This window comes from Notothenia coriiceps, unplaced genomic scaffold (genome assembly GCF_000735185.1).
Source record: "Notothenia coriiceps isolate Sejong01 unplaced genomic scaffold, NC01 NC01_scaffold00034212, whole genome shotgun sequence".
NCBI lineage: Eukaryota > Metazoa > Chordata > Actinopteri > Perciformes > Nototheniidae > Notothenia > Notothenia coriiceps.
Window position 1 is genome coordinate 13,380 of NW_011366913.1, and position 12,126 is coordinate 25,505.

Here is a 12,126-nt window from a genome sequence, read left to right on the forward strand (position 1 = left end):
TTCACTATCAAGTGAGGGGAGTTTTACCACTGGTCTCTTTCCCAGTTGTAACCTCGCATCTCATTAGCTACACACACACACACACACACACACACACACACACACACACACACACACACACACACACACACACACACACACACACACAAAACCACTCTCTCTCTCTCTCTCTCTCTCTCTCTCTCACAGACAAACACACACACACACACACACACACACACACACACACACACACACACACACACACACACACACACACACACTCACACTCTCTCTCTCTCTCTCTCTCTCTCTCTCTCAGACAGACACACACATACACACTCTTTCTCTCACACACAAACATATACACCAAGAGACACACACACACTCTCTCTCGCTCTCACTCACTCTCTCTCTCTCTCTCTCTCTCTCTCACAGACAGACACACACATACACACTCTTTCTCACACACACACACGCACGCACGCACGCACGCACGCACGCACGCACGCACGCACACACACACACACATTATACCAAGCATTCGTAACATAGATAGAAAACCATTTGAAGAAACTGTAATAACATTTTTGTTATGAATGTTGTAAAAACTGAAAATAAAGTTAAAATATATATATTGCAGTATTTACATTGAAATAGATTTGAAGTAATAATTATAATAAATAATAATTGGAATGTCCCACATTAGAGCAGACTGTGATCTCGGTGTTGCAATGGAACCGTTTCCCTGTTCTTCAGACACTAACATCTCTCTTCTTTTAGGCATCCAGCAGGCAAACGAGGAACAGCTGAAGCTCATGGCCTCCGAGCCTCACAGAACTCACATCTTTAGCGTCTCTGACTTTAACTTAATCAAGAGTGTGCAGAGCAAACTCGTCTCTCAGGTGTGCGCTGGCGTCGACGATCAACTCAACTCACTCGTCAGCGGAGAAGAAGGTGAGATGTGGTGAAGAAATGTGAAATAAGTGGAGTAAATAATGCGTTACAGGTTTCTGCCTTCTGTTGTCCTTTCTTGCACATTATCTAAAAAAGTAGATTTCTTGTCACTAGTTAAATGAAGAGATATCTATCTAATGTTTGCACGCTAACATTAGACTAGAGCTAGCTGGTAGCATAGCTTAGCATAAAGACTGAAAATGGGGAAACAGTAAGTCTACATCAGTCCAAACGTAACAAAACCCCTCTAACTTATTCTTATTCTTGTTTTATGTAGTTATTTCAACCCATAAATCTTTGGACAGAGCCAGGCGAACGGTTTCCACCTGTTTCCAGTCTTTATGCTAAGCTAAGCTAAGCTAACCGTTTGCTGGCCCCAATTTCATATTTAGAAGACGTAACAATAGTATCAAGCTCCTCATGTAACTCTTGCCATAACTACTCCTTATTGACATGTCATCATTATTCCTTTTTATATCTGATTTTCATAGCTTTTTAATAATGTTTTAGTCAATTATGAAGCAGAATAAAAAGCCCTTAAGTTTCTCCTGCCAACACAATGGAGACAAATGTGGTTAAATCTATCGCATAATGAGAGTTAATCATTCTATAATTGCTAATTTTGGCAGTTGTTGAGCCAGCGTCCAAGTCCTGGAGGTATCAAGCTCCTCATGGAACTCTTGCCATATGTTTGAGATATATAACTACTCCTTATTGATATAGATATAATAATAACTTTGATAATTGAGATGTCATAATAATCCGTTTTATAGCTTATTTTCCTAGTTTTCTTTAAGCAAATGTTTTTGCCAAATGATCAAGCCTTTAAGATTCTCCTGCTATAAGGCAACACAATGGAGACAAATGTGCTTACATGTATTGCATAATGAGAGTTAATCATTCTATAATTCCTGTTTTTGGCAGTTGTTGAGCCAGCGTCCAATCTCCAAATCCTGGAAGTCGCCTCAAAGTCGTTGCGGTTGATGTGGGACGCCTCCATCGGAGAGGTTTCGGGATACAAGGTTCAGATGATCCCGATGATGGCTGGAAGCAAACGGCAGGAGCTCTACGTTGGTCCGACGCAGACCCAGGTGGTGGTCAGAGATCTTTCCCCAGACACAGAGTACCAGATCAGTCTGTTCGCTTTGAACAGCCTGATGCCCAGCGAGCCTCTGACCCTCATGCAGACAACACAACCCGTTAAAGTGTCACTGGGTGAGTACGAAATAGTGGAGGTACAATCTCCAAACTGGCCTTTTATTGCATTTTCTGACACAATGGAGGTTTGTCCTTTACACCGGACACTAAGAGGGTTTCTGCAAAGTCTTCAAAGTTCAAGAAAATACTTTATCGTTTTATTTTAAAGGAATACGGTATGGTTAACTCAATTGCATGCTTATACTCGGTATGCTTGCATTGTTTAATCTGTGAAACAAGCTTGTTTTGCATGAACACAAATATTTGTATGTGTTCTCATTGAATCTAGTCAATAACAACCTTTAACAATATTCTAGGTATCATTGAACCTATCAGATGCTTCTCTAAAACACATAGAGGAAAGGTCTTATAACACAAGCTTTAGACAGATGTTAATGTGTTCTCACTGAATCAACTGTCGACTCCGAACAAGCAGCAAAAACTAGATTGTTCCCCGTTATTAACTTGTGTTACGTCTTCCTTATTGCAATAGTAATTATTATATGTTAGTTACACTGTTACATGTGCACATGTAGGCCTAAGTCTTAAGTTTTGGCTATAGGCTTTTTTTGAGTAACGACCCCATCAATGGTGACAACCTTTAACAATATTCCAGGTATCATTGAGCCTATCAGTTGCTTCTCTAAAACACCCCGAGGAAAGGTCTTATAACACAAGCTTTAGACAGATGTTTTCTCTTTGAAGCCAATCCATTACAACCTTGTCTTGTGTCTTTCTGATCTCAGAGTGTTCTCTTGGCGTTGATGTCCAAGCCGATGTGGTCCTCCTCGTCGACGGTTCCTACAGCATCGGTCTGGCTAACTTCGCCAAAGTGAGAGCGTTCCTGGAGGTGCTGGTTACCTCCTTCGACATCGGACCAGATAAAGTCCAGATCAGCTTGGTTCAGTACAGCAGGGACCCTCACACCGAATTCTACCTGAACACCCACCACGATCAGAGCGCCGTAGTGAAGGCGGTGAGATCGTTTCCGTATCGTGGCGGATCCACGAACACCGGCAGGGCGATGACTTACGTGAGAGAGAAGATCTTCCAGGCCAACAGAGGAGCGAGACCCAACGTTCCTCGAATAAACATCCTCATCACGGACGGGAAATCCTCCGACGCCTTCCACAATCCGGCCACCAAACTGAGGAACGCCGATGTGGAGATATTTGCGGTGGGCGTTAAAGATGCCGTGAGAGGCGAACTGGAGGCCATCGCCAACGAGCCGGCGGAGACACATGTTTACACCGTGGACGACTTTGATGCCTTCACCAGGATTTCCAAAGAGCTGACGCAGTCCATCTGCCTGAGGATCGAGCAAGAACTACGAAACATCATCCAAAGACGTAAGTACTGTCGCTTCAATACTCTATGCTGGTGATACCATGCTTTCTACTCAAGATGTTCAGAGCAACGTGCAGAGAAACATTGGATGTCATTTATTACTTATTTATGTTCTGGTTTTGATTCAGAAGATAATAATGTTGAAAGCAAATATCTTTTTCCTTGATGATAGAATAAGATTCAACTTCTTTTGAGCAATCTGCAGAGAAACATTGGATCTACAGTATTCTGTTTTATACTTATTTATTCCATCATTTACTGGTTTGATTCTGGTTTGAGGCAGAAAATAATCATGTTGAAAGCAAATACCCTTTACTAGTATTTGCCTTTATACTCTATGCTGGTGATACCATGCTTTACTCAAGTTGTATTTAGCAATCTGCAGAGAAAGATTGAATCGATTCTGTTTTCTTATCATTGATTACGCATTTATCGCATCATGTTCTGGTTCCATCAGAAAATAATCATGTTGAAAGCAAATACATTTTACGAGTATTTGCATTTATACTCTACGCTGATGATACCACACTTTACTTCTTTTGAGCAATCTGCACAGAAAGATTTAGACCCCGTTTACACGAGAACAAAACGGGTTGGATCCGCATAGTTTCTCTTGCGTATAGCCCTTTCATTTACACGAGGCCGTAACAAAACGATAGAAACGGACCCCACAAACGATAACGGGTCCCAAGGTGGATAGATTTGCAAACGAAACGCTCTGGGGGGTCAAACGGCTCTGTGTAATCGCCTCTATACGATCATTTCCTGAAAAAATAACGATAGCCCCGCCTCTCCCCGCCTCCCCCCACCTCTTATACTCGCTGCTTTTGGTTTATTTTGTGGCGGAAGTTACAGCGCCAGTTACAGGCCCGGCATATGTACTACGGCGTTTCCAGCGTTCTCGTGTGAACAGACACGTCAAATTAAACGAACACGTGTGAACGGAAGACTTTTTTGAAAACGCATACTGTGCATAAACGCAAACGTTCCCGTGTGAGCGGCACCTAAATCGATTCTGTTTTCTTGTCATTGAGGACTTATCTTTTCTATCATTTACTGGTTTGATTCTGGTTTGAGGCAGAACAGAAAGCAAACATTAGCCTCAAATATGTGTGCAAAAAGGCATTTTGCGATTCTCTTTCGTCAAAAGGATAAACCAACGTAACAATCTGTGTATATCCATGTACGATTGGGTGTTTTCTACTGGTTTAAACTGAAGTTGCCTAATTTCAGCTGTAAAGGTGGATAATATGAATTACATGGTTTGAGTGTAGTTCCAGTTCTGCGCAGACATCACTTGTCTGTCATTTGTCACACTGGGCGAGGCAGCTGAGGCTCAGTCATGCAGTATAATCAAGTGTTTGGAGGATGAGTTGTTTTACCCTTGTGTATCCATTGTTTGGTAGTGGGAATGGTTTACTCAATTGCATGCTTACACTTGGTTTTCTTGCATTGTTTATTCTGTGAAACAAGCTCGTTTTGCATTAACCGAAACGTTCAAACCATGGAGATCCAAGATATCAGATTAACCTCTTAGTGTCCAAACTAGGGATGTCCCGATCACCTTTTTTTGCTTCCGATTCCGATCATTTGATTTTGACAATTTGCCGATACCGATTTTTCCCGATCCGATCTTTATGCAATGCATTAAGAGAAAAAAAAGCATTCAAGTTGTCCCTTAAGGTTATTTTTTAATTTAAATTGGATATTCTATCCAACATGGATATAGCTTCTTTCTTTCACAGCAGCATTGGATCAGTTCAGTTGTGCAGCATTGGATCAAAACAAAATAAAGCTTATCAGTACTCGTTAGCTTACTGCTACAATTAGACACTGCGCCCTGCCCACTCTGTTGCCAGATTTGAGAGAAAGAAGCAGGTCTATGAAAACAAGCCCCAAAGAAGCAACACATACATGATGTTGTGTCATTTGAAACCAAAACTAAGGCCTCAGGATGACTTTAAGACTTGAATATGTTCGTTTTTGTTTTGTAACATTGAATAAAAAAATTAATAATAATAATAAAAAATAAAAAATCCGATCCCCGATTTTTTTGTCCCAATTCCGATCTTCGGAAAATCACGTGATCGGCTCCGATCCCCGATCACGTGATCGGATCGGGACATCTCTAGTCCAAACAATTAAAATGTTCGCTAACTTTAAATATCAGTAAGAAGAACTTGTTCCAGTCATAGAAATCTCAAAGTTTGAACTGTTTTCCTCATAATTATGTATTAAAAACAACACTAAGCTCTTTGATATTTACTTTCAGTTTGTTTCTCAGCATATTTCATGAAACCTGATCAGCTGCAACCGTTTTTAGAAAATAAGAAATGTACTTTATTTAATGTTTATGTGCTGAGAAGACTAATAAATACTTTTCATAAGTGCTGGGAATTTAAGTGTGAGAACTACCTGTCAGCGTTTATGATTTAGAGCATTTGAAGTGATCAAACCAACATTTGAACAATTAATGACTGCCTCAGTCAGACGATACTCTGAGGAGGAGAACACAGAGCGGCACCAACACATGCTCACAATTACCTCATGTCACATTTCCTTTTTTCCACCGAGCCCTCCTCCTCCTCTTCGCCTCATGTGTTTAACACATGTCCGGCTTCTTGATCTTTCAAGGGCAGAGAGAGGTTCCTGCATGTGGAAGTATCACAACTGGGTCAAATAGTGCAGAGATTTCTTTGCATTTGTTTAAACGACTGTCAGGTGTGCTGCCCGTCACGTGTCCGTAAGCAATACTTTGAAATGCATCCTCCTCCGCGCTGAAGTCATTATCCAACCCCCGAACATCTGGTAGTCAAGAGTTCCTCACAAATGCACTTTTTAACCCACTTAGAGTCAAACATATAAATTACTCTCCATCTAACTTCGCCAATAGGTCTGCCAGCAGAGTGTGACTCACACCAGCTTTGATTGCCGATTATATCATTCTTATATAATAATCACTTGTCAACAAAGAGACGTGTGCAGAAGCCAACATATGGATTTCACAGCAACCCCCCCCCCCCCTCCTGTTGTTTGAAAGATGGAGCTGTCAGACGGCTTGTAGATTATTATTCATCTTAATTAAATAGCATGTAGGTCAGCACGTCTTCCCTCTGGATTCCTTCATTTGCTTTCTCTCTTTGAAGGAAGTCTTGGTGGTTTTTCCACAGTTCAAACTTTTAATCAAGATAAAGTGTTAGCTTCCATTGACCATGATACAAAATAAATACTAGCTGAAGTCAACGCTGCTTTAAGAATGTTGTCCCTGCTGTCAGACAGCCCTGCGTGTCGGGGACATGAGACCATTATTTATCCTTTGTTTAAAACCACCAGACTCCTTTCACTAAAACAGTCATTGTACTTTACACCACACAGCCCTACCCGGTCTACTTTAAACAGAGAAATCCCTGTTTTTTTCAACGGAGTCTGGAAGTTTTGAAGAGAGCATTGATTTTATATGAAGTACACATCTGGCTTTTGGCTTGTTTATGGATACAGAAGATATCATTTAGTTGGCATTAAGATGTTTAATATTTGTCCTGAACTCATGTTGGTTTGGTTCTCTTGATTCCTAAACCATATATATCTCTAACATCACTACGTACATTAAGATGTGACATATAAACTCAACTAAAGCAGAGGATGATTCATGATGCTACTGCCTCTATATAAAGTACCATCACAAATCATCATCCCAACCTTTCTTGATTTGCTTCATGGTGTTTTCAAAATGTATTTATTGGGTTTTCCAAAAGCACACTGTTCTTTAATTTGTATTTCTTTCATTTGTCAATTTATTGAACATGTTAGAAACAAAATAAATAATAATAAATATTTTAATAATTATAACAAAAAGAAGCAACAATTAAAAAATTTAAAAAACGTGTAAGGTATAATCAAATAAAAAAATATATTCTCAGTTTCCTTCATGTTCAAAAGGGGCAAGAAGAAGCTTAAAAACGTTTCTGGTCCTACTCTAGCTTACATTGTTCATGAAAATACAAGTTCAGGTCATCGTCATCAGCATCCGTTTCATTGATTTAAACAAATCATTCCTTTGTACAAAGCAAACGAAAGCAAATACATTTTAAAACGACAAGAATTAGCAAGCATGAGTTCACATGTCCTGCTCAGAACCATTCAGGATTTGGTTTCTAATCCATTGTTTTAGTTTAGATTGCACAGTATTTCAGCTCATCATTTCAGTTATATTATTAACACCTTTTGTTTTGACGAAATATAGTTTGGAATTTGTTCGTATGTGTGTTTTTTTTAATAAGCAGTTGAAATATTGCTGAATTGACCTTAATTTAAACCTTATAATCCCCCACTTTCTGCAGGCCTGACCCAGCCTCGGGACCTCTCGTTCTCTGAGGTCGGCTCCAGGAGTTTCAGAGCCGCTTGGGAAATGGACGCCACAGATGTCGAGTCCTACTTGGTCCGCTTCAGGCCGGAAAACGGAGACGACGGGCATTACGTTTCCATGTCCGTCCCCGGAGAAACTCTCACTGCTGTCCTCCCTCACCTCACCCCTCTCACCCGCTACGAAGTCAACGTTCAAGCCCAGTACGCCAAAGGGAACAGCCTTCCTGTGACCGGCTTTGAGACCACTTTAGAAGGTATGTAGACTTTTTTTTAAGCTTGCAAATACTGTGGTGCATGTATCCTGAGTCCTAAAACCCAGAAATGAGTCAGCATTTTACCACTTCCTGTCCCTTGGTCTGGAAGTCAATGGTTTTTCTGGATGTGTTTTTGTTTGTTAGCCGGAAATAAGGTCTGTGGTTAACACAAGCTGAAGAGATTTTAATTTTACGACATAAAATACTTCCGTAAATACCCCACTGGCGGATTTAAAAACAGTGGTTGCTAACAAATGTCTAAATGAGACGACTAAACGTTGTCTCCTTTAGCTTAGCGGTGGTGACGTGAAGTCATGTGACCGTGCTGTAGTTCCTTTATAGCCCAACATTAGCCTAGCATGGGGAATGTGAAGTCATGTAACCATAGTTTAGTTTATAGCTTAACACTGCTACAGAAATGCATTATCATGCACCAGCAGTAATGCTAACGTAATTCTTTAATATTTGTTGCAGAACGAGGCTCCGTGCAGAACCTGAGAGTTTCCGAAGAGACGACAGACAGCTTCAGAGTGTCATGGCAGCCGGCTCAAGGAGACGTCACTCGCTACAAATTGACGTACGAACCTGTAGGAGACGAGAGATCGAGGCTGGAGACGACCACCGCTGGCAGAGAGACGGCCATCGTGCTGCAGGAACTTCAGCCTAGAACCAAATACCGGGTCACCGTCACGCCTGAATACACATCCGGCTCCGGAGTGCCACTGGACACTGAAGGCACCACCAAAGAAGGTAAAGATAAAAATAAAAGAAGTACTTTATTGATCTGGTGATTGTTTGCGTTGCAGCAGCATACAAAGACATGGCATTATACATGAGAGAAGTTAAAAGACAAGAAATACACAATCCAAAATGCAAACATCTTAAATAGAAATAACATAGCATTAAAAAAGTAGACAATATACATTTTGAAAAACAAGTTTACAACAACAAAATATAAAGTAGTATATTATATATACATTAAGTGTGTAAGGAATTCCAACTATTTTTGATTTTAATAAATGAAAAGACAACAGTATAAAACACGTCACCACCGCTAAGCTAAAGGTGGCTAATGTTCGGCTATAGAGGAACTACAGCACGGTCACATGACTTCACGTCACCACCGCTAAGCTAAAGGTGGCTAATGTTGGGCTATAAAGGAACTACAGCACGGTCACATGACTTCACGTCACCACCGCTAAGCTAAAGGTGGCTAATGTTGGGCTATAAAGGAACTACAGCACGGTCACATGACTTCACGTCACCACCGCTAAGCTAAAGGTGGCTAATGTTGGGCTATAAAGGAACTACAGCACGGTCACATGACTTCACGTCACCACCGCTAAGCTAAAGGTGGCTAATGTTGGGCTATAAAGGAACTACAGCACGGTCACATGACTTCACGTCACCACCGCTAAGCTAAAGGTGGCTAATGTTGGGCTATTAGCGAATTTTAGGACTAATTTTTCACATTTCCTGTCTTTATTCTAGTGTTAGCAGTGATAGCTGTTTCCCCATTGTCAATAAAGCTCATTAGAATTTACGAAAATATGCTCCATATTATTTCAGATCTTGACTCAATCATCACATCTAATCTGTTTCTACTGTATCAAAAGCAATCCAGGAGTTGTTTGTATCTCCATGGTGACGGAGCAAACAAAAATAGCTAGTAGCAAAAACAGCTCTACTTCACATGGAGCAGATTATTCAAACTATAAACAATAGTAAGAACAAAATTAAACTGGGCTCAGGGTCAGTGTGTGGTAATAACGGCAATGTGTCAGACGCATGGGGAATGTACTCCTCCTGTTCGCATTAACACGATCATGATGCATTATGGGAAATGTAGTGCAGACACTCAAAATGTATTAAAGCTAAACAAAACAAGCAAGAGTAGGGAGGTCCGTTTACGCTAATGTGATAAAAAAAGATCATGTTAGGCATTATAAAAAGGTATAAAGTATATCTAGAAACAACCTAATGTTTAATACAAAGATAATATGTATTTTAGGAGAGAACAAACTGCTGTTTGAGACTATCTTTATGACATTAAATAGGTCATAGTCCACATGGCTGACAGGCATTTCAATATTTCATGTTTTTCATGTGCAAAAATGTAGAAATGTAGAATTTCATCTTTTTCTGCAGAATTACAAAAGAAACACAATTTCTAACAAAAATAAATTCAAAATGTTGAGCTATGAATTAATTTTATGATTGTAGTGTAGCTAAAAATGTCCCAACAACAAGGTTCCTTTACATTATATTACATGTTCAGACGCATTTATCCAAAGTGAGTTACAATAGGTGAATAAACCATCAAGATACAAACTCAGAACAATAAGAAACGTACAGATATATTCGTTTAAAAAAGCCAAACCATTTCCAAGATCCAGTGGAAACAGGTTTCACAAAATCTTTAAAACATTATTTCTTTGTGATGGAAATATAGTAAATGCCATGACTCTATGAACTCCAAAAGGTGGCGAGTCTTTGTTCCAAAACCACAAAAGATGTTGGGTCAGAAGTTTGATCTCTGAAACCTGAGCTGCTGGTTAGGTAATGGTTGAGTCACCGGTTCTGATCCACAACAGGTGCCTCTGTTTGTGCTTTGGGACAGTTCAAACTATGTCAAAAAAAACCTTTGAAATGATGGATGATGAAAACATTCTGGGTGCAAGCTGTGTTTCCATCTATCTGCGTCATTCACAGACCCCGGTGGAAATCACTGCAGACGTCTTTCTGACATCTTGACTGACTCTATTTGGCTTTTTTAAAACTTGTCATCTGCCATTTGGCGTTTGCTTTTCATTCCTACGTGGCCTGGGAGTGCCAGGACTCCAAACTTTTCTGACCTCCTCACATTTTAGAGGTGTTAGTACAAGCTGCCACCCATCGGGCTTCAGATCTGCCTTACAGGGGAAGGAATGGAAAACAGACAGAAGCACAGCAAGCTGCCGGCCAAGATGTACTAGGTGGTCATAAACAATGAAGAGGGAAGAGTAGGCAGGGGTGGGAAGTTACAAAGTACATTTACTCAGTACTTAAGTACAATTTGGAGGTACTTCACTTGAGTATTTCGATTTTAAGCTACTTTGTAATTCTACTCCTTCAGAGGTACATGGTGTACTTTGACATGTATTTAATACCTTTAGTTACTTCACAGATCTGGATAAATGATGTGAAATCTAATCAAGTGTTAAATCAGACTTTAGTTCCACCTGGAGTAAATCCACCAGCTACCCTGCAGTATACAAAGTCATTCAAACTAGCTGCACCTTTACCAGCTTTGAGAACACTTTCATGATCAATCATTATAAAACATATCATATATATTATTCTGAAATGGACCAATCTGCACAATGACTACTTTTACTGTCGCTACTTTCACTATATTTTGATGAGAATACTTTTCTACTTTCACTTGAGAAACATTTTGAATGCAGGACTTTTACTGTAACAGAGTATTCCTACACTCTGGTACTTCTACTTTTACTCAAGTACAAGATCTGAGTACTTCTACTTTTACTCAAGTACAAGATCTGAGTACTTCTACTTTTACTACAAGATCTGAGTACTTCTACTTTTACTCAAGTACAAGATCTGAGTACTTCTACTTTTACTACAAGATCTGAGTACTTCTACTTTTACTCAAGTACAAGATCTGAGTACTTCTACTTTTACTCAAGTACAAGATCTGAGTACTTCTACTTTTACTCAAGTACAATATCTGAGTACTTCTACTTTTACTACAAGATCTGAGTACTTCTACTTTTACTCAAGTACCAGATCTGAGTACTTCTACTTTTACTCAAGTACAAGATCTGAGTACTTCTACTTTCACTCAAGTACAAGATCTGAGTACTTCTACTTTTACTCAAGAACAAGATCTGAGTTACTACAAGATCTGAGTACTTCTACTTTTACTCAAGTACAAGATCTGAGTACTTCTACTTTTACTCAAGAACAAGATCTGAGTACTTCTACTTTTACTCAAGTACAAGATCTGAGTACTTCTACTTTTACT

The 12,126-nt window shown here is 39.8% G+C and overlaps 1 protein-coding gene across 1 annotated transcript in view; it reads left to right on the forward strand.

Moving 5' to 3' along the window:
- The window catches only part of LOC104962044 (collagen alpha-1(XII) chain-like), a gene marked incomplete at its 3' end in the record, with an annotated part of 43,251 nt that overhangs the window by 10,332 nt on the left and 20,793 nt on the right, over positions 1 to 12,126 (forward strand). The window contains exons 6-10 of the mRNA XM_010790434.1: positions 763 to 936; positions 1,861 to 2,151; positions 2,880 to 3,482; positions 7,821 to 8,099; positions 8,574 to 8,849. Of these exons, the coding sequence (XP_010788736.1) occupies positions 763 to 936; positions 1,861 to 2,151; positions 2,880 to 3,482; positions 7,821 to 8,099; positions 8,574 to 8,849 (1,623 nt within the window). The remainder of the gene's footprint in view (positions 1 to 762; positions 937 to 1,860; positions 2,152 to 2,879; positions 3,483 to 7,820; positions 8,100 to 8,573; positions 8,850 to 12,126) is intronic.